This window comes from Lacerta agilis, chromosome 1, assembly GCF_009819535.1.
Source record: "Lacerta agilis isolate rLacAgi1 chromosome 1, rLacAgi1.pri, whole genome shotgun sequence".
NCBI lineage: Eukaryota > Metazoa > Chordata > Lepidosauria > Squamata > Lacertidae > Lacerta > Lacerta agilis.
This window is the reverse complement of record NC_046312.1, coordinates 11,530,731-11,555,297: the sequence shown is the minus strand read 5'-3', so window position 1 is coordinate 11,555,297 and position 24,567 is coordinate 11,530,731. Positions and strand designations below refer to the sequence as shown.

The 24,567-nt window shown below is 45.6% G+C and overlaps 1 protein-coding gene across 2 annotated transcripts in view; it reads left to right on the top strand.

Moving 5' to 3' along the window:
- The window catches only part of AKT1 (AKT serine/threonine kinase 1), a 115,114-nt gene that overhangs the window by 4,441 nt on the left and 86,106 nt on the right, over positions 1 to 24,567 (top strand). For both annotated transcript variants that reach the window (XM_033138566.1, XM_033138574.1), the window contains exon 2: positions 15,122 to 15,283. In XM_033138566.1, coding sequence (XP_032994457.1) covers positions 15,238 to 15,283 — 46 coding nt within the window. In that variant the 5' untranslated portion in view covers positions 15,122 to 15,237. The remainder of the gene's footprint in view (positions 1 to 15,121; positions 15,284 to 24,567) is intronic.

The window sequence follows — 24,567 nt, the reverse complement described above, 5'->3', positions numbered from 1 at the left end:
GTCCTCAGTATGAGTAGTGGACTTCCTATGTTTGTATTACTGCAACTCATCTATACGAGAAGTTTTGCAGAGTTTAGGAAAGTTGTTTTTCCCTCTTTCCAGCTGGAAAATTGAGCAAAAACACCTCTTTGCTATTCCAGCATCACTTGTCTTTTTTTTTTTTTTAAATGAAGCCCCACAAGCTTGGCATGGGGAGCTTCAGGCCTGGCTACCAAATATAGCCATCCAAACCTTTCTACCTGGCCCTTGGCACTCTAAGAAAATCATAAGAGTTGGAAGGGACCCCAAGGGTCATGTAGTCAAACCCCCCCCCCCCCCGCAGTGCAGGAATGTCAGCTAAAGCATCCAGGACAGATGGCCATCCAACCTCTGCTTCAAAACTTCCGAGGAAGGAGAGCCCTTCTACTTCGGAATCTCCTTTCTTGTCCCTAAGCCACACACCCTCACTGGACTCTTCTCTACATCCTGTGTGTTTTTGGTCTGGCTGTAATGTGCCCTTAAATTCTGATGGTGCCTCTTTGCTTGCCTGGGTGAAGGGTTGAGAGGGGTATGTGCAGAAAATGCACATTTGTAAAATTCACGTTTGTTACTCCGTCCACCTTTGCCCTTGGACCAGCCCAGCACTGGCATGTGGCCCCCAAAAGCTTGCCCAGAAGCGGAATGTGGCCCTCAGGTTGGAAAAATCTTCCAGCCTTAGCCTGGAATACCAGATGTGTGTCCCTCTGCACCTTCTGTTCATGCACAAGATCCATCCCAGTCTCAACTTCCTACAACTCCAGGTATGGGGCTAGGAAAGGCTCCTTCCGCCTGAAACCCAGGAGAGCTGCTGCCAGTAAGTGTAGACAGTATTGAGCTAGGCAGGCCAGTGGTCCCACTCAACACAACTTCCTGGAAGCTCCTTTAGGGTTAACTTTCGCCGCTTAAATGTGTATGTTTTTGAGAGAGCAGACCCACAACAGCGGTTTTCTGAAAACCTGCCCTGGTGTGTATCTGCAACACCTCCACTGAGCCACTGCAGTGCTGGCATAGTGCCGTGATTTGTGATGTGCTAGAGCAGCACTTGCTATGCTCAGTGCTTTGCGTGCGCATGCTGTGGATGCAGGGGGAATCCTGACGGCACAAGATAGCACCAGCGAAGTCAACAGAATATTCTGCATGGATGCATTTGAGACTGGCAATAGTAGTCTCTGCACTGGCTATTTTGCCTTCTGTGTCTGGGACCTGTTCTCCCTTTTATTATTGTCAGAACAGTTTTTCGCACCCAAGTCCCTCTTCTTATTAATAGGCCGTTCTGGCTTTACCCATCTCTGCTCTTCTGACTTGTCGGTTGTTGTCTTTACTGTTCATTGTTGGTCTGTAACCTTTTGTTCATGCTTGGCTTTCTGGGGCCGTGTGAAGGCTTATTCTGCGAATCGTAACCTATGCAGGCAGCGAAAAGGCTTGTTTATAGAGTGGAGGCTGTTCTATCGAACAACAGGCATAGAGGGCCACCCTGTCTGTAAATACAAACACACTCGGTATAAAAAAGCCCCCTGCTTGTGGTAATCTAGCATATAGGGGAGAGACCGGTGTTCAAACTTCCTTCCTGATGTGCTACCTTTCTATATGCGGGGAGATTTATCCTTACCAGCAGAAGCTGGTGCAGAATAAATCCTGATTGCAAGTCCAGAATCCTCCTACATTCTTACTAATCATCATATTTTACTAGGAACATAGGAAGCAGTGTTAGAAACTCGGATATACAAACTAATCGCCAGTGGTGCCTTAAACCTAGATTGCAGACGTCACAACGGATTGTCTAGGCGCCTTTTTTATTTTCCAGTGAAATTTATTATTATCCATTTCATTTCTGTACTGCTTTATATTTTAAAGAACAAATCTCAAAAGCGGTTTGCAATTCATTAAAACATCAAATAAAGCAATCCAGAATAAAACAACTTTGAGTTTCACAGAAAATATTTCAGATCCTTCTCTAAGGGACATTTTGCTTTCCCCCTATTTATTTACTTACTTACTTAATTTATCTAGCCGCCCCATAGCAGAAGTGCTCTAGAAAACCCATGTGGTTTCGTAGTTAGGAGTGTCGGAATAAGACCTGGGAGATCAGGGTTCAAATCCCCACTCAGTCATGACGTTCACTGGGTAGCCTTGGGCCAGTCGCAGTCTCTCAACCTACCTCACAGGGTTGTTGTAGGGAGGGAGGTAAACCATGGACTCCTTGGGAGAAAAAGGTGGGATATAAATGCGATAATTTAGCTCTTCTGCTTACCTGCTTAAGAAAGCTGAATGGTCCAGCCAGATGGAGATGTCAGTCACTCACCTGGCACCCAGATAGCTCCACATGGTCGCAATTGGACCTGTGCCAGTCGCAAGACACACCTGGAGCCTGGGGAATTTCTAACACTGATAGGAAGCTGTATTTTCTGGTCTGTTTGGCAGTGGTTTTTCAACACTCCCAGCCCTAACTGCGGCCTTTCTCTTCTTGGGCCCCTTAGTCACCATTTATTGAATTACCTGGATTCATTTTTAGAGGTTTATTGATTTTGTATCTGTGTCTCATTGACGATTGCTTGGTTTTTGATCGCTTAATGGATTTAGGTTGCTTTCGCATCCTATTACATCCGCTTTTTTTGCAAGCTCTTTAATTAACCAGTTTATAAATCTTGCTGGATAAATACAAATAAATAAATAAATGTCCTGGTTGTTTCAGCCAAGGTGTAGAAGCTTGTGCACGTAGTGCTAGCCGCACGGCATAGTCCTTGGCTGCCCATCTCTGAGTTTGCTAACATTAAAACACATTAGGAAGAACGCAGGAAGCTGCCTTGAATGCAGAGTCAGACCCTTGGTCCATCTGCCTCAGAACTGTCTGCACTGAATGGCGGACGCTCTCCGGGGTTTCAGCCCTACCTGGAAATGCTGCAGATTGCACAACCCGGGACTTTTTGCAAGCAAAGCAAATGCACTACCTCTGAGCTGAGGCACTCCCCCCTCTGATTGACCATGCTGGCAAGTGTGGTACCCCATATGGATGACACTTTCTTTGTTTGGTCCAACATGGCCAGGTCTTGTGAATTGGCCCTTAAGTAGCAGCAGCAGCAGCAGCGAATATGCAAAGACTCTGGCTTTTGCTGACCTGGCAGGCTTGCACAATACAGGTACTTCCTAACCCTGCAAAGTATCTCTGGTTTTTGGAAATAGCTCCATTTCATAGGGTTGCGTCCAGTTCAGCAGAGCTTCGCTTGTGCCATGGGATGTCCTCTCCTTGCTCTGCGCCCCTCCCCTCCCCCAGATCTGCTCTGGAGGGTCCCTCAGCCTTGAGAATGCACATGGGGCTGCAGGAAGAGGAGAGGAGACGAACGGGAGCTTTTGATACATACCTGAGTCTTCTGTTCCGAACTCCTGTCACATCCGCATGCAAACTTCCTTCTTTCTATATCTAGGGAGCTTGATTTCTCCTTAAAAGCACCCCGACATCTTCCAGTGCTCAGATTACAAGTGACCACAGGGGTCCACTCTCCCCCTACCTTTGTGATCTGTGTCCTATAGCCACCGTTCTTAGAAGTATGCACAATTTTGGAAATAAAGACAACCGTAGTGAAGTTCGGGGAACGGGCTTCATTAAGGTCCCCCACTTCCCAAATTCAATTATTGAAGTCTTCCCAGATCACAAAGGGTGGAATCCAGTGTAGCGCTGACTTTCTTGTGTTGTCAGCATGTTGTTTTCTGCTTGCACAGTGAAACTCCCCCCCCCAAAAAATCTGTTCTTGGGGGTGGGTTTCTCCCAATTCTCTAGAGCAGATTTGGAGAGGGTGCAGGGCAAGCCTGGGAAGAGGAGAGGGAGCACGTTCTGTTGTGCAGGCGGAAACCCTTGTGCTGATGAGAAGGGGGAGCTGGGTTACCATCCTTGATTAGCAACTGGATGCCCCAAAGCCAAACCTGGCCATAGGGTAAGCAGGAGCTGGCCTCATCCGTTGCCAAACCAGAAGCAAGAGTAGCATAGGTGTAAAGAGCGGTGGCTGTGGGCTTTATTTTGGCAGTGGTGGCTAGGCAGCTAGGAAATTACATTAATTGCCACGTTTTAATTGATGGGATTTTGATAGCTGGAATGAGCCTAGGAACAAAACGGTGGTTTCAATTAAGCATGGTTTTTTTCCTCGAAAGCAGGCCCCTTGAGGCTCATATATGATGCATGAACAGGAGCTACTGCGCCTGTTGATTAATACCTACTCAGCCGTGGAACCAAATTCCACAGTGCTGAGGAGAGGAGAGGAGAGGGCTTCCTTTCCTTCCATAATGTTCTACCCTGGAAGCCTAGGGTGGCTGGGGCAACCTAGTCAGATGGGTGTATTATTATTATTATTATTATTATTATTATTATTATTATTATTTGCTAAGCTGAGCCTCGAGAGTCAAGTCTCCTCCCAACTCATCCCCTGGTTGCACTCTTGCATTCACACAATATATGAATATGCCTGGCATGTACATAGCGAGGGCTCCGCATACTTCTTCAAAATGCATTGTGTGTGTTTACTAAATTTGCATCCTGCGCTTTGTCCCAAAGGAGACCAGGGTGTCAAAAACAAGAGGTGACAAAATTGAACAAAATCGTAAGATCTCGCCTGGGCCGGTTCACTCCAGCAGAGATCCCTCCATGGGCCGGATCGTGCATGTTTGCAATTTCCGCCAATGCGATTTCTGGTGTCGCGGAAGCAAGTCCCCGCGCTGCGCTGGTTTAGTGCGGCAAGCGGGCGGCTCGGTTTGGGGGCAGCTCGTGGGCCGGTTAAATGACCCCTGTGGGCTGCTTGTGGCCCATGGGCCTTAGGTTGCTGACCCCTGCGTAAGAACAATTCCACCTACAGATGCAGATTGGGAAAGAAATCTCAGCTTAAAAGGTTTGTTGGGAGAAAGGTCTTCAAGTAGGCACTGAAAAGACAACAAGAGATGGCACCTGCCTAATATCTAAATGGGAGGACGTTCCAGAGGGGCAGGTGCCACAACACTAGGAAAGACCTCTTGATTCCTAGATTGTATCTGCAGGAAGCCATCGCCCGCACAGTGTAGGGATCAACTTGGTAAATAAGCGATATGACCTTTCTGCATGCAGAAGGTCCCGGGTTCAACCCCCAGCATCTCCAGGTGGGACTGGCATTTGTTTGTCTCGGGAGACAATTGAGGAGTGCGCCTTCAGGGGTGAAGTCAAGCCATTGGAGGACTGAGCTATAGGTTTTTTTTAGAAGCTATCAAATGGAGAAGGGCTGTAGCTCAGCACAGGAGATGGATATGGGTCAGAGGGAACAGTGGGTGGAGTAACCAAGGGAAGAGTCCTGGGGGCCTGATTGGACCTGAGGGCCAGATGTTCTCCAACTTCGTGGATTTTATGATTTGTTTTGCTACTTTTAGTTTTCTACCTACATAATCTGCTCTCTGGATTTTTTTATTTATTTAATGCGACATCTGCACTGCTTTGCACCTCCTCCCTTCCCCCCCCCCCGGCATATATTTTGATTTTACATTTATAAAAACTTTTATTAGAATAAAGAAGAGAAAGTTTGTTCTTGCAGGTTAAAGTGAAAGGGACACTACAGTTCCGACCTAGAAAAGTTTGCCAAGTGCCTTTTCTGGCATTTCTCTTCCTGTTGCACCTCCCATGTCTATGTCATGCATTTCTGCTAAGGCTTGGGAAAGTGTGCTGCTGAGCATTTTGCGGGGGGGGGGGGAGAGAACCGCCCCCCCAAAAGAGGTTTAAAAACAAAAACTGCTACCTTTTGGTGTCAGGAGTGCAACCAGCTGCATCCCTGCTTGAGTAGACAGATTGGTGGTGGTAAAGCAAACCTCTCTCTTTCTCCCTCTCCCTCTCCCTCTCTCTCTGCATTGAGATGGTTAGACTGAGATTCTGCAGTCTGGATTGTCTCTTCAAAATAACACTCCGTGGTGTATTCGCAGCTTGAATGCTTCGGTCAGCGCATGAATAAATTAGCACAGTATAAACTGCAGTGAGGCATAAGCACTGCTTAGTTTCTTGACTGTTCTTTATTGAGCTGCGAGACTAGGGGAGACAGTGGTTGCATTTTTTTTTTTTTTTGGTGCTGAGTAAACCAGGAGGAGTTTTATATCTGCGCGTTTCGATTTTGATTTACTTCTATATCTTTGGCACAGCTCTGTCACGTGGCCAGTGGCTAGACAAGCAGGCCACAGCCACCTCGGGTGACCCCTATTTGCTGTAACTCTAGGAACTGCTCCCAAGTGAGGTCACTCTCCAGCCCAGTTTTATTTGTTCGTTTTATTTTTGCAATTTGCCCCGTCATTCGTCCGGCAAGAGCGCTCGCCTTTCTTGCTACATAAATGACTGTAGGGGTGAGAACTTTTTTTCCAAGCAGTGTGGGAAACGCATCGTGCGCTGCAAGGCCAGGCTTAGATTTTGCATAGCTGTGCATTAACATACTGTCCTTTTATGCAGTCTTTTCAGGATAAGGAATGGCTGTTGGCTGCCACGCTGCATTGATTCTGCAGCATTGTTGCTCTGAAGCTGTTCATTCTCAACTGTGAACTGCTTTGACCCTCGTAAACTATTTTATTGGGAGCAGGGGTTCTTAGAAATGTGTTTCTCTTTCTAGCCTAGAACCGTGATTTCTGATGCAAACAGATTAGCAGTGGTACTCTGAACTGAGACCTACTGCACCCAGTTAAACTTATTGTGTGTACAAGATTGCAGCCTTAAGGTTAGGTTAGGCTGCGTGAATCCTGTGGTAGCATAAAACTCGACAGTGGCCGCAGAACTCCAAAAGTAAATGATAAGATTCTAGTTAACCATTTGCCACACAAAAGCCTGGTGCAAATGGAACTCTGCAGACTGGGAGCTTACTTCCGCTTTATCCCATTGGGAAGCTCTTGCCAAATAGCCCTTCCATACTACCTGTCGTATAGGGGGATTTCCCTGCAATGATGGATCCTGCGAGTGCAGCCTAATTAATTCTTGGAAGCTCTGCTACAACCTAATGCAAGTAGATGTCCTTATTTAGCATTGACTAAAGGGACCCAGGTGGGTTAAACCACAGAGTCTAGGGCTTGCTGATCAGAAGGTCGGCGGTTCAAATCCCTACCACGGGGTGAGCTCCCGTTGCTTGGTCCCAGCTCCTGCCCACCTAGCAGTTCGAAAGCACATCAAAGTGCAAGTAGATAAATAGGGACCGCTCCGGCGGGAAGGTAAACGGCGTTTCCATGCGCTGCACTGCTCTGGTTCGCCAGAAGCGGCTTTGTCATGCTGGCCACATGACCCGGAAGCTGTCTGCGGACAAACGCCGGCTCCCTTGGCCTATAGAGCAAGATGAGCGCCGCAACCCCAGAGTCAGACATGACTGGACCTAATGGTCAGGGGCCCCTTTACTTTTACTCTTTTAACTCTGGGCCGTAAAAACAAGGCAGTCACCTTCCGCCAGTAATTGGACTAAGGCTGAATCTACAATTCCTGTGAAATGCCCTTTTTTCCTGCACAAAGGACACCTCATGTTGTAGGTTCCAAATGGCCCGAGGCCTTTCGTGATGATCCTGCCACTGAATGCTGTATGAAGCTAGTCTTGAAACTTGTAATGACTTCGCCAGCCCTGCCCTGCCCTGAACGAGGTCACCTTTTGGAATTACAACTAAAGCCCATCAGAAAGTCTGCTTCCTATAATTGGGCACCAGTTGGTTCAGGCATTTGGTTATTATTTGACTCTCTGGAATACCCCACGTCACTTGTTCATCAAGCCCCATGGATGCGATGTGGGGCCTGTAGCAGGCACAGGCAAACTCGGCCCTCCAGATGTTTTGAGACTACAATCCCCATCATCCCTGACCACTGGTCCTGTTAGCTAGGGATGATGGGAGTTGTAGTCCCAAAACATCTGGAGGGCCGAGTTTGCCTATGCCTGCTCTGTAGCCTAGCTAGACCGCTTACCCTTCCTGCCTCTTCCTGCCTCCTTGCTTTTCAAACCACATTGTTATCTCAAAGTAAATACCCTGTTTCTCCTAAAATAAGACATAGCCATAAAATAAGCCATAGCAGGATTTCTATGCATTTGCGAAATATAAGCCGTTCCCCAAAAATAAGCCATACCCTGAAAATAAGCCATAGTGACATGGTACCTCCCATTAAAACAGCCTGGGGAGGCGTGGCTATGCAGCGTACCGATGCGACACGGTTAAAATAAGACATCCCCTGAAAATAAGCCATACTGTGTTTTTTTGAGCAAAAAAAAATATAAGACGGTATTTTCCTTGATTTTTTTTTTTTGGGGGGGGTAACTTCATTGAGAGAGTTCTTTGAGAACCCAGGACTAGAGTCAGTCTTGACTCAAGGGACACCTCATCGACCGACTGATGGTCCCTTGGTGGGAGAGAGCCGTCCTACTAAGTTGCCTCTCTGAGCGGATCACCCACCCGCTTCCGAATTGCAGCTGTGACATGGACTCACAGGTCGGGTGGAACTCAAGAGATGGTTTCTCTTTGCCCTGGCTTTTTTCGAAACAGGTGGTTATTAGCATCTCATTCCTGCTTTCTATCTCTACTTGCTTTCCAAATCTCGCCGCCTCTCAACCGCTGTGCCGGTCCAACGCTGTGATGTGGGCTTTTCAGAAAATGTTGAATTGAAACATTTCCTGGAGGAGAAAATTCCCACGCATATCAGAGTAACTTTCATTGGAAATTTTTCTGATGTCCTAGATTGGTCTTTGGCTGGTGGGTTAGGATTTGAGGTGGGTCGCATACAAATAAGGGATAAAGAAAAAGAAGAAGAAGAAGAGAGAAGCGGATCCCCCAAAAGTAACCGTATTTTTCTGAGGTTTTTTTTTTTGCTTTTAAAATGTAGGCAGAAATTGGGGGTCGTCTTATACATGGATAGTGAATGCAGAGGGGGTGAGTGAGCGATTGGCGGTGGTGACCTCTCCCCCCAAAAGCTCAACAACTCAAGGGATATCTCCCCCCCCAAAAAAAAGCTCAGCAAAAAATATTATTTTCTTAATTTTGGCTTCCAAAAAATAGGGCTCGTCTTATACATGTGGGTGTCTTATACACGAGAAAATAGGGTGTGTTTTGGTTGAAGGTGGGTTTATAAAGGTGGACTACTGCCCTAGCAAGAGATCTATTTTAGCATGTTTATTTTGCTTATATTTAGTAAAGCCAAAAGCTTTGAAACGGCAATGATTTCCTAATACTGTATTGGCAGTAGGTTCACAGTTACTAATTAGCTCATGACATTTGTGTGTGTGTGTGTGTGTGTGTGTAATCACCCCCCCCCCCCAAATAAAAGCTCTGGAACTTTTTGTACTCCACACCTCTGCCATTTGTGTGTGAGCTGACCCCGCTGGTGTGTTTAGTCCGGTTGGCCAATGTGAGAACAGGATGTTGGACTTGGATGGCGGGCCTTTGCTCTGACCCCGCAGGCTCTTGGGATGTGATGGTGACCACTGATGGCTTTTAAAAGGGACTGGAACAGCTTCCTCCAACCTGGCACCCTCCTGATGTTGCTGGACTCCACCTTCCTATCAGCAACATCTGGAAGGCCTCAGGTTCCCCCATCCCTGGTCTGAAAAGCTTGAATGGCTGCTTGCACAGGAGAGATGGGTTGCTGGGTCTAGCTTTGCAGGAAGGACTGTGAGTGGCATGAAAATGCTGTGGGCACAATGTTTTTGTTTTTTATAAATGTATTTTTATTAAAGATTTTCTTGATTTACAAAAGTATGTGCAATGTCTCTCTCTCGTATTTTTTTCCATGTAACATTTTTACAAATCAGTTTTATTTGTTGAGACATTAGGAAGAAAAGGGGGGAAGAGGTGGAGGGGGGGGAAGATGGGTGGGGTCGGGTGACGATGTTTCTATTTTACATAATATATGTAGGGTTTGGTGTCAGCGTTGCTTGTGCAGGTTCTCTGCCGTTCACTTATGTTCCTTGTGCAGGTTCTCTGCCGTTCACTTATGAGAGAGGTTGGGGTTGGTGTAGGGTGTGGTTGTTCATTTGTGGTTGGCTGTGGTGGTCTTTGTTTTCATGTGTGAGTGGGGTGGGTGGTTGTTTTGGATCAGGTTAGCCATATTGATTTGTATGCTGTTGGTGGATTCTTGTCATTGTCTTGTTGGGCTGTGCGTGTGATAAAGGGGAGCCATACGGAGGTGAAGGCGTCTTCTTCTATTTGTCCCCGTGTCAGTTTCAGTTTATTGGTTAATTTTTCTAGTAAGGCTGTTTGCCATACTATTTGGTACTGTTGCTCCATGCTTACTCCTGGCAGTGTCTGCTTATGATGTTTATGGCTACTAGGACACAATGTTGGGATAGATGAGGACCAATAAACTTGAGCTTGAACCTTGGAAAGGGGGAGGCACTATGGGTTTGGGGTGCCTGCACCTGGGAGATTGGCCAGTTACCTGTTCTGGATGGGGTTGGTCTCCCTCTGAAAGAACAGGTTTTGGGGTGCCTGAATCCATCTTTGTCACTGCAAGGTCAGGTAGCCTCAGTGACTCGGGATGGTGAGTTTTGCTTGCTAAGTGGCCTGCATGGAATTCCTTTTTGCCTATGGCTACCAGCCCTAGTGTTTGAATGCATCACTTGAATTTACTTGTAGCCGAATTTGATTTGGTTGATATAGCTTGGGTGGACGTCACTGCTTGTTTTTTTGCAAATGGGACCTGTTGTTGCGGTCTTCAGATGGTGAACACACTGCCATGTGGGTGAACCAGTGCAATGAAAAATGATGGGGGGAATGATACTGAGAATAAGAGCTTGGAAAGAGTGGGAAGCAGTTTGAAATTCTCTGTGGGGTGTGTGTTTGCGGGCATTTTCTGCCTTCCTATCAGACTTTGTTTTTCTTCCTCAATCAATTTGCATACATTTGCATTCACTTGTGCCAACTTTCCTTATAGGAAAATTAGCTACAGCTACAGCCAGGAATTGGGAGTTGCTGTTATGTGCGCTTTGTTTTGTTTTGAATCGTCATCTTGACTTAGTAACTATGGGGGAAAGGATCCTCTTTCTCTGTACTGGCTGTGTTCTAAACACTACTCGCTTTTAATTGTAAACGTTGCTTAAAAATTGGAACCAATCATTAAAAACACCAGTAATAACAACAAGCAGTTCGTAATAGCCTGCAGCAGAAAATGAAAGCAACCAGTCCAGTACCATCTGCAAAATACAGTACCTTTTAAAGACTATGGCCGTTACTGATTATCGTACCTTGGCATGGTGCTTCATCTGCCTCCAACCCGTTTCTTCCTTCCCTATTTTGGAGTGCCGCAAAAAGTCGGGAAGTCTTAACTGTAGTTTCCCAGAACATCTTGAACCATGGTTTAAATTTGGTTAACACAATGGGAAACTCTGGCTGATTGCAAATTTTCTAGGTTAATTGCAGCACACTTGAGGGGAAGGGGCTGCATGCGTAGATGCAAGATTCTTCACATTTCTGGTTGTTAAGCAGTGATGGGGATTTCCTAGGAAATTTTGAGTTGGGAAAATTTCATGTGTGAATTAGAGCAGTTTGCTTCAGAAACAGTTATTTTGTGTGTATTGGAAAGCTTTCTGGTGGTGTATAGTGATCTAATTTAGCATGTCTATGTTACTTATTACTTAGCTTAAACAAAACATAATTTTTTTGAAACCGCCACACTTTCTCAATATTTTTTTGCGGGTTGTATCTGTTCATTGTCACCAGTGAACTTACGAAATGGGAAAATTGCCAGTGGAAAAATAAAGCACCACTAGAAAAGTTTCTGCTTCAGAAAATGTTCAGCCAAGGTATAATTGAACTGATGGGATACCAGCCTAAATTGACAAGGCTGAATCCAACCTCTCTGGGTTTGAATCTTCTGAATTTATCAGTGACTGCAGGCTAGCGATGGTCAGCTGTGGCCCTCCAGATGTTGCTGAAGTCCAGCTCCCATCATCCCTGGCAGTTTACCACTGACCATGCAGACTGGGGCTTAGGGAAGTTGTAGTATCCAGAGTCCCACACATTCCCTATCTCTGTCCAGGGCAAATCAGCTCCACTTTTCCTCTGCTCTCCATCAGCAGTATGGGAATGAGGGTGCCACCACTGGCAAGGCTCTGTTAGATGTTGAAGACAATCCTAGCTAGGATGGATTTAGTGCCCATAACACTTCTGTGTTGGACAACTGTGAATGTGAAGGTTTATATATGGGAGAAGAGCATAGCCTTAAGCAGTTTTAGAGAACAACTCTCTCAGTAATGATTTTCTCGCAAATCGGAGGGGATGGATGTGGCTTTGCCTGCTCTAAGACTTTGTACTTAGACTTAAAATTACGGGGACAGTTCCTGGTGGAATCTCAGAAACCAAAAAGAGTGGGGTGGGAAACAGCTGAGCAGGGACTCTGGTGGTCAGGGCGTGGTGTTTTGGGAGCTACCAGAGCTTCCTGCCCTTCCCCATGAATCACAGTAGAAAAAAATATATATTTTTATTATTTATTTTAACTATTTATAGGAACATAGGAAACTGCCTTAACACTGAGTCAGACCATTGGTCCGTCCCAGCTTAGTACTGTCTACACCAACTGGCAGCAGCTCTTCAGAATTTCAGACAGGCCACCATCCAGGTTCTCCCTGGAAATGCCAGAGTTGGATCCTGGATCTTCTGCTTGCAAGGGAGATGCTGTGTGTGTGCGTGCGTGCCTACACACAAACACACACACACAGCATACTGCTTTATCTTTCTAAGTGGTTATCAACCAAATTTCTAAGTGGGTTAGGTAAAAATTAGAAAAACCCGCAGTGGATAAAATTAATTTAATTAGTCATAATAGCATATTAAATTTGTGTGAAGTAAGCAAGCATATGGGAATTATTGCATGTGACGGATTGGCCCCGGGGTGGAGGAGTTATTACCTCCCGTCTCAGAAGGAGTTAATCCACCTTCAACTTAACTGACATCTCATCCTTTGGGGGCGGGACGGGTCCCGGTTTAAAAGGAGGGAACAGCCATGTTGACAGGGGAGAAGAGGGAGGGTGTGTGTGTGGAGACAGGGAAGAAGAAGGGCGTGGGGCCAGGATAGTGGTGGTTTAGGTTAGGATTAGTTTAACATGAAACTATAGATCGAAAGATGTTTCTGTATTACCGCAACTAAGATTGTGAATGGACGAATCTTTAAAGCAACTATGTTCTCAAGAAAATAAAGTTCAGTTCTTTTTGGTGCCAAGGAGGAATCGTCATTATTCGTCCAGCAGGGCATCAAATCTCACAGAGGTGTGGACTCAAGAAAGGGCAAAACTTACCTGAGGAAAGGGAGGTGATAGTTTGTGTCCTAGAGTCACACAGAAAAGGGTTAGATGGTGAAAACCCAGAGTGCCACGAAGTTGCCAGAGTGGTGAGGCAAATCGAGACAGTGGGGATCCGAGCTGAGGGAGGCCCTTTACTGTAGGCAAGGGGTTGTTCATTTAAGTAACCCAGAGTATTGAGGATACCAGGCCACGAAAGCTGGAAAAAGACTCTCATTACTAATAAGCCCTTGAAGTAAGAGGGGTTTGTTTTGAGGCAAACCGAGTGGAGGGGGGGGGTTGGTTTCACCCCTGTACCCTTTTGGACACGATTTTAGTAATTGAGAGGTGGGGGTTCGTCACATTGCACATTCAAACAGGTTGCAGTTCCAGCTTTCCTAGTGTATTTTTAACGATGTGGAGTGCACGCTTGTTCACAAATCTGGGTGTTCTTCAAAGTCTCCGCTGTCCACATCTCCCCCCCCCCCAGGTCCGTTCCCAGTATCTGTACCGTTTCACCTCTCCAGATCTGTTCCTCAATTCCATCCCGGGGGGGGGGGGAAGACAAATCATTTGACTTTGGAATCTCATTGGTGTGTGTGTGTGTGTTGCACTTGCAAATGTGCCGAAAGTAAACATATGCTAGTTTAATCTTCATGTTTCTGGGCTCTACTGGTACAGAGTCCAAGCAGCCCTGCTGTGCTTCAACATACGGTATGCTACCTCATGTGGCAAGTGACTCATTGCTTGGTTTTTGTGTGGCTTTGAAAGGCAGGTGAGGGTTCTGGATTTTGTTTTGTTTTTTTAAAGCCGATTTCTGAAAACAATTTTTTTTTTTGGGGGGGGGTGACTGTTGACAGCTTTGCAGCACCTAATGGATAAGATCACAAGCTGGCAACAGATGCTGAAACTTCAGTGGCATTGTTTTGCCTCCCAGTTTCCAAGTACAGAAATAATAACGTTGCATCGTAGTCATATTGGGACTTAGATTACTGAAAGGGACCTGGCAGCTGAAACGCATCAGGGAGACGGATTCTAACCTAACTTTTTGTTTGCCAACAGGGTAGCATTATTTTCTCCAAAGAGACATGCTTTTTGTTTTCTTTTGGGGGGGGGAGGGGAGAGGAAATGCTGCAGGTCCGAATGCTTCTCCCTGCAAATCCTTGCTTTGTGAAATACTAGAATTGGTGGGTGCAAGGTTAGGCAAGTGCTCTTCTGCCTGATTTGTCCCACTCTGTAATCTATGGGTCTCCAGTGTGCTGCCTAAAGGGCACTTTGTTGGCATCCACCAGTAGTTGAGATTGCTGCATTTCAGGGGGTTGGACTAGATGACCCCTGGGTCCCTTCCATCTCTTAACGTTCTGTGATTTAAAACACACTTGGGATCCTTCCAGCAGGGCAGTTGATGGTTGATGGCCCTGTTGGGTGAGTGAGGAGTCTAGCCTTGAGCAAGCGTTACTGACCATTTCTCCTTTGCTTTGGCAAAGTTTAAATGCTAGGCCAATGTTAAAATTCGTTCCTAGGGAAATCTGCACTTTTTCCATTACAAGGTCTTAATTCCAGAGGTCTCTCCTGTCTCTGGCTGATACGGTCTGTGCTAGTATCGAGGCTGCTTCTGTATTTTGCCTGACCGCTTGAACACGCAGGAATCCCCAAACAATTATGTCAGCTTCCCCTGTTTGCATTGGGGCGGTTCTCCTTCTCTGTTTTCGTGTGTATTTTCCATTGCATCGTGTGTGTGTGTGTGTGTGTGTGTGTGTTTGTTTAACCAAAAGAGCTTTCGTCCTGGCTCTGTATTTATAATGGTCTTTGCATCTTTATTATTGCCTGTTTGGGTTAATCAACGTTGCGTTGTTTTTCACACACACCCCCAATACCTTCTCTTTCAGGAATAGCTGAGAAAGGGGAAAGAGGAAGACGGGGAGAAAGAGCTCAATTTCTGTGCACCGCTGTGGGCAAACGTCTGTCTGGCTTCCATCGATAGGTCGAGGGGGAATTTGCCATTATGAATGAAGTCGCAATAGTGAAAGAGGGCTGGCTTCACAAACGAGGTAAGTACTGTCCCCCCCCCCTTCTCCACCTTTGCTGAAGCTAAGTAGTTCAGGGTCAATGCCTGGATGCGGGATAACTTTTGCAAGCCACAAGTAAGCTGCCTTTGGTTCTTTGGTTGAGGTGTGCGATGATGGGAAAGTGAGACATCAATGTAAGAAAATAAATAAAATCGGGAGAAACACAGTCTATCTGAGTCACCCAGTGTAAGCCCCACTGTGCATTTAAAACAGTCATGGCTTCCCCCAGAGAATTCTGGGCGTACTGTTGTTTGTTACGGGTGCTGCAAGTTGTATGGGGAACCCATTTCCCAGAGTTCACTGGGAAAAAGGATTGATTGTTAAACCACTCTGAGAATTGTAGCTGTGTGAGCACTCCCCTAGTAACTCCCTTAACCAACTGCGGTTGCCAAGGGGTATTCTATTGCTTTAAATATACAATGTAAATGTAAGAGGAGGGTTGCCATATTTCAAAAAGCTAAAATCTGAAATAGACAGCAGAAAAGGGCAACAGACAACAAAAGTTATTCAGCAGCTTTGGGGGGGGGGCAAAGTTGTTGAGCTTTTTCTGCAATACTATTGCAGATTTTGGGGCTGTTTTTATAAACGTTCATCGAGTTCTAGACTTCTGACCTGGGTTGCAGTGCATCCGTATTTTCCCAGAAATTTTGGCGATTTCTGCACGGACTCTGCTTGCGACTGCAGTATTCCGGTTACGTCCGGGGAATTCTGAACATATGGCAGCCCTACCTTTGAGGCTTCCAAATGTTTCTGTGAAGGAAGCTCACCAAGAGATGGATGTTTCTGGTTCTGTATGTAATGGTTACAGTTTTTGTTTGTTTGTTTTAGAAAACTGACATACGCAAAATGCACCATGTCCAGAATTTTAGGCTGTGCATTTGTGAGATTGAATGGCACCTTCCTTTGAACGGCGCTGATCCTTCGTCCATTGTAACATGTCTCCTTTGGCGCAAAGCATTGTGGGAGAACGTTGGTAAACGTATCTAACAGACTGTGCACCGGGAGAGATGCTTTTCTCTCTTACATACAGAGTTCCGTGCTGTAGCCGATAACCCAATACAGCCGTACCTCGTGTTGCGTTTGCTGTGGGATGCGAATGGCGCCGGTTATGAACGCGCTGAACCCGGAAGTACTGGAACAGGTTACCTCCGGGTTCGGCGGTTCGCACTTGCACAGACGCATCAAATGATGTCATGCGCATGCGCAGAAACGCCGAATCGCGCCGTGCACATGCACAGACGCGCCGCTCGGGATGCGGACTGCTCAGGATGCCAACGGGGCTCCGGAACGGATCCCATTCGCATCTAGAGGTACCACTGTATGAGGACTTCGTTGACTCTTTTGAAGGAGACCCATAACTCAGTGTTTTTCAACCTTTTTTGGGCAAAGGCACACTTGTTTCATGAAAAAAATCACGAGGCACACCACCATTAGAAAATGTTAAAAAATTTAACTCTGTGCCTATATTGACTATATATAAAGTAATTTTTCAATTTTTCCCACGGCACACCAGGCAACATCTCGCGGCACACTAGTGTGCCGCGGAACAGTGGTTGAAAAACACTGCCATAACTAGTGCTGGAAGTGTTAAGGGCGTTATTTCGGCAGCGCATTTTGCAAAGTTCTTCCTGGGAGAAAAAGCAGCCGTGTAAAGGTCCTTGATTAAGAATGGCCACCGGCCATAGGGAAGACACGGGATGCTTGCAAACATTTGCTGGTGTGGTTGGGGTCTTGGTTACTCCAAAACCCACATTAGTAGGGTTTTTGTACAAAATAATACCTGTGACGATGAAAGAAAAATAGACAGGTTTGTTGAGTTGATGAGGAATGTTCTAAAAGGAGAAAACCGTTTAAAAATTCAGGTTTGTAAATGAGTTTTGTCGATTGGTTGACTCCTGATACAATTTGTGCTGATGATTAAGGGAAGTGAGCGATTTTTATCTCTTATGAAAATGTTAATTCTTAACCTGCGTCTCCCATCACATGATACCCAAGGCACTTTACAGAATGTGTAGGGCCTTGAATCAGTAAACAAGTGAAACCTTTAAGTTGTTTTTTTCCCTAAAATTTATTAAATCAAATTGGCAAACTACATTCTACTAACCCAGTAAACCCAGCAAAAAGTCAGTCTTTACTAGCCTGAATAGTTTATTGCTGAAGTCGTTCATACAAATGACACCTTTAGGTAGCTAGAAGCAGCTAGAACAAAAGGAAAGGGAAAGTTTCCTCTTACATGTTGGAGAAGCTCTATTACTTTTCCTTCAGTATATCAGGCACATTTATAAGTACTGGCAACCGCAGATGAATAACAGGAGGTTTGTGCCTCGTGTCTATAAAAAATAAAAACAGCAGTAAGAGAGAAATAAAGTCTCAGCCTTGCCTTCTTGATCTGGGAGAACAAACACTAGGGGTATTAACTGTAATTTGACCTAGAGTAGGAGTGGAGAACCTGAGGCCCTCCATATGTTGCTAAACTACAAATCCCATCAGTCGCAGCCAGGATGGCTAATGGTCACAGATGATGGGAATTGTAGTACCAGCTCCCTGTCCGTTGTCTAGTGTGAAACCATTGGTGAACAAGAAAGTTCAGAAGGGAAACAGTTTGGATGTCCCCAAGACACAGAGGAAGCTGTAGCCAGGGACTTACAAATGAGTAGCATGGGGAAGACTGAGCACTTTGATCTGCAGAACTGGCACCGTAAACAGATGCCACATAACATGCATTCCAAACTTGTAGGAAATCAATCTTTTAGTGTGGCAGAGCCTATGCTTTGGAGATCCATGCCTATTGACATCAGGCAGGCACCCCCCCCCCCCGTGCACTCTATGGTGCCTGCTAAAACATTTTTGTTTTAGGCAAGCCCATCCAGACATGTAGAATGTTGATGTGTGCTTTAATCCGGTTTTGAGTGTCAAGGAGCCTTGGTTGGTCTCGGATAGCTGGGTTGACTAGCCCTATGGAACGTCGTCTGTCTCAGAAAGGGGCCAACCTCTTGCCCACAGAGCACCCAGTGTTCGAAATTCCCCAGGCACGTTTTGCTACTGGTGCAGTTCCACCTGCGGCTACGTGGAGGTTTCTGGCCGCGAGGTTGGTGGCCACAGTTTAAAAACCTCTGCCTTAGTCCGTAGTTAATACCATTTCCATTTCCACTTTGTTTCTCCTTGCATACTGAATTGTTGTAGGAGCAAGCTACTGTCAAGCAGTGTAGTTGAAATCATGCAATCGTAGAATCGTAGTGTTGGAAAGGACCCCAGCGATCATCTAGTCTAACCCTCTGGCGAATAGACATTCTGTTGTGGTCACCGTAACCCACGTTTAAGGTGCCGTTTGGCACCTAGCTTATATATCTGAGTTTCTAACACCACATGTTTATGGGATGGGAAACCCAGCATTAAGTCATAGATAGGCTATCAACCCCGGTGGTGAGCTCTTACTCTGAGAGTTAATGAACTTTAGGGCGGGATTTGAACCCAGTTTTTCCAAGTCCTGATCTAGCGCACTCTCAGTATTATGCTCTTCTGCCTTTTCCCAAGCTTTGCCTCAGAGACTGCACATGCTCGCTTAACTCTTGAGAGCCAGTGTGGTGTAGTGGTTAAGAGCGGTAGACTCGTAATCTGGGGAACCGGGTTTGCGTCTCCGCTCCTCCACATGCAGCTGCTGGGTGACCTTGGGCTAGTCACACTTCTCTGAAGTCTCTCAGCCCCACTCACCTCACAGAGTGTTTGTTGTGGGGGAGGAAGGGAAAGGAGAATGTTAGCCTCCTTCGGGTAGTGAAAAGCGGGATATCAAATCTTCTTGTTCCTGGTTTCAGCAACAACTTGTCTTGCAATATGATTTTTAAATTTTGTGCTAACACCACCAGGAGTTGTGGCCTGCGTTTACCTTTTGTTTCCCCTGGCTGTTTTTCTGAGTGCGCCTTTTTAATAGTGGCTTTCCGTTCACAACAATGGCTGTGTAAAAATATACTTGGAGTGCAAAAAAACAAAAACAAGAACCTGGCTGGCTTTTGAAAAGAGCATAAAGGTTTTCAAGTGCACTGACCACAGGATGTTTCCAAAACCAGTGTCTGATATTTTGAGCTTGTGAAACATGCTCAGGCTATAATTACAACAAGGAAAGCTTACAGAAAGAAAATACAGATTATGAACTGTGGGTTGTATTCAGTGTTAGTCATGCTTAGAGTAGACCGCTTGAAATGAATGGACAAGGCCAACTTAGTTCCATTAGAATTAATGGGTAGAACTTATTTGGCTGCAACTCTGTATGTTTGTTAAAATTATATCCCTTTGAAAGGAAAACAAACCAGTGAACTGAGCCACTGGTGTTTCATTTTTTTTAAAGATGCCCTCATCTGAACAGTATAGCGTGTTTGCTGTTTTAATTGAGGTCTTCATCCAGTTACAGCTGTATTTAGAGAGCTGCTACGGTTTACAATTCAGGTTGCAAAACGCTTTGGAACTCTTCTGAATGGGAGGCACTTAAGCTTTTTGTATATAGGGCAGATGTGGGGAACCTTGAGGCCTCCAGATGTTGCCGAACTACAACTCCCATCATCCCTGGCCATCGGCTTTGCTGGCATGGGTTGATGGCAGTTCTGGTTCAGCGGCATTTGGAGGGCGAAATGTTCCCCACATGAGTGTTGGTGTACTTAATGGACTAGCATGCGGAACTCACTTTTTTTAAAATAAAACAACAACAACAACTTTTCAGTATGTGGCTCAAAGGCATACAATTTTCAGGACCAAACTATGTTCCCCAAGCTCCTCTCTGGAGCCACATCAAGTCTAGTTCTCATTGTTGTGCAAGTTACTTCAAAAATCTAGGATAGTTCCCTGGAAGGATGTTTGTTTGTGCTGTAAAATCAAACTTTTTTACTTTCTAAGCTTTCATGAGAGGGAGCTACTCATACCCATTGGTCCATCTATTCAAGTTAGTAAGTTGAAAACTCATCGGACAACTTGGCTTGCCCCCATCTGCCAGAAGATTGCTAGGCCATGTGAATTTCATATCTGAGTTCAGGAATGCAGTGTCCGTGTACCTCTAAGCACATTGCAGAATTATATTTCGGAGCGCAGCCGTATTAAGAGGTTTCCACTGTGGCCTCCTGTGTGCTTTTCCCCTGCGCTAAATGGAGAAATGAAATGAGACTCCTTCCTCTATGTCTGTCGTGGTAGTTCCTGGCAGAGGCATGAGTCAGTCACTTAAAGGAAGTGCTACTTCCAGGACAGCAGATGTTTCGTTTGTGGAAAGACCAGTCATCTCCCTGACCTCAAGCCAGAAGCTTGCAGATCTCATGAATGAACTCTTCAGCTTTCAATGGGTGTTGAGTAGCCCTGTGACCCTAATTGCAATAGCCCGGGGTTTAGTCATCTGCAAATACAGCAGCAGCTATTACCAATAACTTCCTCTGTTTCTCTTGGGGAATGTAGAGCGCAAGAAAAGCGCATAGCAGAAGCTGTGACAAGGGGAAGGGAGGGTCAGCGTTGCCGGGAGCATAGGATGTTGTCTTGTAGAGGGCCAGACCATTGCTGCATCTAGCTCAGTATTTACCTACCGGTACACTGACTGGCAGAGGCAGACACTCTCCAGGGATTAAACCTGTGAGCTTCTGTGTGCAAAGGGCCTGCTCTGCAACTGGGCAATAGCTCTTCCTTGTCATGGACCACAAGTTGCAGGGGGAACATTTCTCTGGGTCCCTAAGTGCATATTACCTAAAATATTAACCCGAGGTAAGAGGGAGGTGTGGTGATGTTGGAGGTGCTGCGTTTGCTTTTACAATCCTGCGTATCCCAATGTCATGTTTTGAGATGGCACCAAAATGTTGCAACGTCTTCCCTGGATAAGTCCTCGGCTTCCTTTTCCTGCTGCCCCTGGTGCTTTGTGGGCAGAAGCTCCTGGTTCAGTCCCCAGCATTGCCAAGTAGGGATGAAAATTCTGGACAGCTGAATGCAGTCAGTGTAAACAGTACAGAACTAGATCGACCAACAGTCTTCACCTTGTAATTAGTGTTGGGTTTTTGTTTTAAGCATTTTTTAAAAAGCGCATAGGAAGCATTTATCGAAAGGTGGGCTACAAACAACTTAATTAACGAACAAGACACACTCTTTGAATGTAAACGCTCTGCAAATCAAAAACATAGTCCAGTAAAAAAATTAGGCAAATGCTTGGTGGTGGTGGGGAATGGTAGGTGCAGAACATTTTTGAGGACGAGTTTATAAAGGTGGCAACAGGAGGCTGAATGCATTATTTATTTCATAAGATTTATATACTGCGTGATAGTAAGAAGACAAACAAAACAAAACAAAAAGCAGCATTCATTAGATTATATCCTACCTTTACTCCAGGGAGCTCAAGCTGGTGAACATGGTCCCTCTGGCCATTTTTGTTCTGACAACACCCCTGCAAGGTAGGCAAGACCGAGTGATAGTGGCCGGGCCGAGTTCCTCATTACAGTGGTGGTTAGAATCTTGGTCTAATCCTGCCACTGAAGAATTCTCCTTGTTGCTATTAGACAGCAACAGCATCTCTCCGTGTGTTTGTGTCTGAGAGTGTGCAAAATCAATATTGTGGTGATCTCCACAATCAGAACCAGCAGGACATAGTTGACTTCCCATGGTAAGCATAAGGTTGATAGGGGTGGCTGTGTGTCTCATGTTGTGTTATGACACACTTCCTATAGCAGTCATTTTGGGTTATTACACCTGCCCCCGCCCTCCCAGCCGCATAGCAGCTATTTTATGACTGGCACTTCCAGAACACACTCAAAATCCAAAATGTGCCCATCGGTCCAGAAAGGTTGGCGACTCTCTGCTAGTCTGGCACTGAGACGTCAAAGTCAAGTTTAAGTGGAAATGCCTATTGCCATCTTTTAACAAAACAAAGACTTTGAATTAGCAGCTCACGTAGGGAATTACATAATGAAATGCAACAGTTAGGGTTGTGGGAAATGCAAGGGCACCATGATAAGCTGACTTAATCACCCCAAGATCTCCTTGTAGCAACAGTGACTCTCACTGGTGGGCAGGTGGGATGCTTGGGGTGGTGGGGAGGTCATTCTTCAGCCAGTATGTGGGGCAGAGTACCTGTCGGTGTGGGCGGAATTAGAGAAAGGAGTTGCACTGAATGCACTAGAAGACTTTGATCTTGTGGCCTTGTTGTTCTTCTGTTTCAACGGTCAAATCGACCTTTTGGTGGTCAGCGGGATGCTGGGAGATATCAACTGAGGGCCAGATCATAGAATGCTCTGGTCATGGCTTGGCTTGATGCATCAGGTTTTGTAGTAAAGGGTAACTCTTGTCAAAAACATCTTCTTAACCATTGGAGGTAGTCGATGTTGGCAAAGACACACCTCTACTCCTGTCTTTATGCATACCCCTAATGGAAGGGGTGGGGTAACTATTGGCCCTCCAGATGTTGCCAGACTCTTAACTCCCACCCCCCACTCAGCATAACCAGTGATCAGGGTGGTGAGAGTTGTACAACATCTGGAGGACCACAGTAGCATATGGTGCCAGTAATATCTGCACCAGGGATGGAGAACCTCTGGCCCTCAAGATGTTGTTGACCTGCAAACCCCATAATCTCTTGACTATTGGCCATGCTGGCTGAAGCATGTTGCGAGTTAGATTCCCAACCACATCTGGTTCCCTATCCCTGTCTTATGACCTGAGTCAGTGGATTTTTCTCTTTTATCTGTTTTGCCGTAATTCCTTCCTTCCAACTCCAGTTGGCTGGTAACGTGTCGTCTCATAGGCCAAAGAAAGTATACACCCTCTACACCAGGGTTTCCCAAACTTGGGTTTCCTGCTGTTTTTTGGACTACAACTCCCATCATGCCTAGCTAGCAGGACCGGTGGCTGGGGATGATGGGAATTGTAGTTCAAAAACAGCTGGCTCTACATCATGAAGACCACCATTTAAAGGCACAATACTATTCCTGAACAGTTGTGTGAATAGAGCATATGTAAAAACACACACCACATAAACATTTGTGTTTTGCAACTGCATTTAAGTAATAGTTAAGAAGAAGAAGAAGAAGAAGAAGAAGAAGAAGAAGAAGAAAGTCAGATAGAACAAGTGTGCATGCACATGAAAGCTCATACCAAGAACAAACTTTAACTCTAAGGTGCTACTGGAAGGATTTTTTTAATTTTTTAATTTTTAATTTTTAATTTTGTTTTGACTATGGCAGACCAACACGGCTACCTACCTGCAACAGTCAGATAGGTTAAGGCTTAAATGAGCAAGTTAAGTCACGAAATAACATTTAATACTGGACGCAGAGGGAGATGGACAGCCATCAATAGACACAGTCTACCTCAATTCTGAGACAAAAGGGTTTGGAGTCAATGTTGAGGCACTAAGGTCAGAGGTGGGTACACTTCAGACATGTTGAATTTTCCCTGCCTTTTTCTAGAACCCCAAGATTTACCAACCCCAGGTGCAAAAGCCGCAGAGTTAGAATTAAAGAACAGGTTGCCTTCAAATGCATTCTGATCCTTTGTTGTTGAGTCGTTCAGTCGTGTCCGACTCTTCGTGACCCCATGGACCCCATTCCTCCACTGCCTCCCGCAGTTTGGCCAAACTCATGCCAGTCGCTTCGAGAACACTGTCCAACCATCTCATCCTCTGTCGTCCCCTTCTCCTTGTGCCCTCCATCTTTCCCAACATCAGGGTCTTTTCCAGGGAGTCTTCTCTTCTCATGAGGTGGCCAAAGTACTGGAGCCTCATCTTCAGGATCTGCCCTTCCAGTGAGCACTCAGGGCTGATTTCTTTAAGGATGGATAAGTTTGATCTTTTTGCAGTCCATGGGACTCTTAAGAGTCTCCTCCAGCACCATAATTCAAAAGCATCAATTCTTCGGCGATCAGTCTTCTTCTGATCCTTGGGTTTTGTTTTCACTGTCAGAAGAGAATTCAGCTCGTTGTCCTTTCTCACAGAAGCCTGCTCCAGCTTAGCTTTCGTCTTTAAGAATGGTTTATGGTTTCAAGTCTCCTTCCTTGCAGGCTTCCCATAGGCATCTGATGGGCCCCTGTGAGAACAGGATGCTGGAATAGGTGGGCCTTTGGTCTGATCCAGCAGGACTCTTCCTATGTTCCTTTGTCCTTATGACTGCTGGATGTCCTCTGATTTTAATTGTCCTGTATTTTTTATTTGTTTGGTGTATCTTGTTATTGTACACCATCTGGGGACGCTTGCGTGACCGGCAGTAGATGAGTAATTGTAATATACAAATTTTCAGATGGGTGAGTTATTTTGCTTTGGA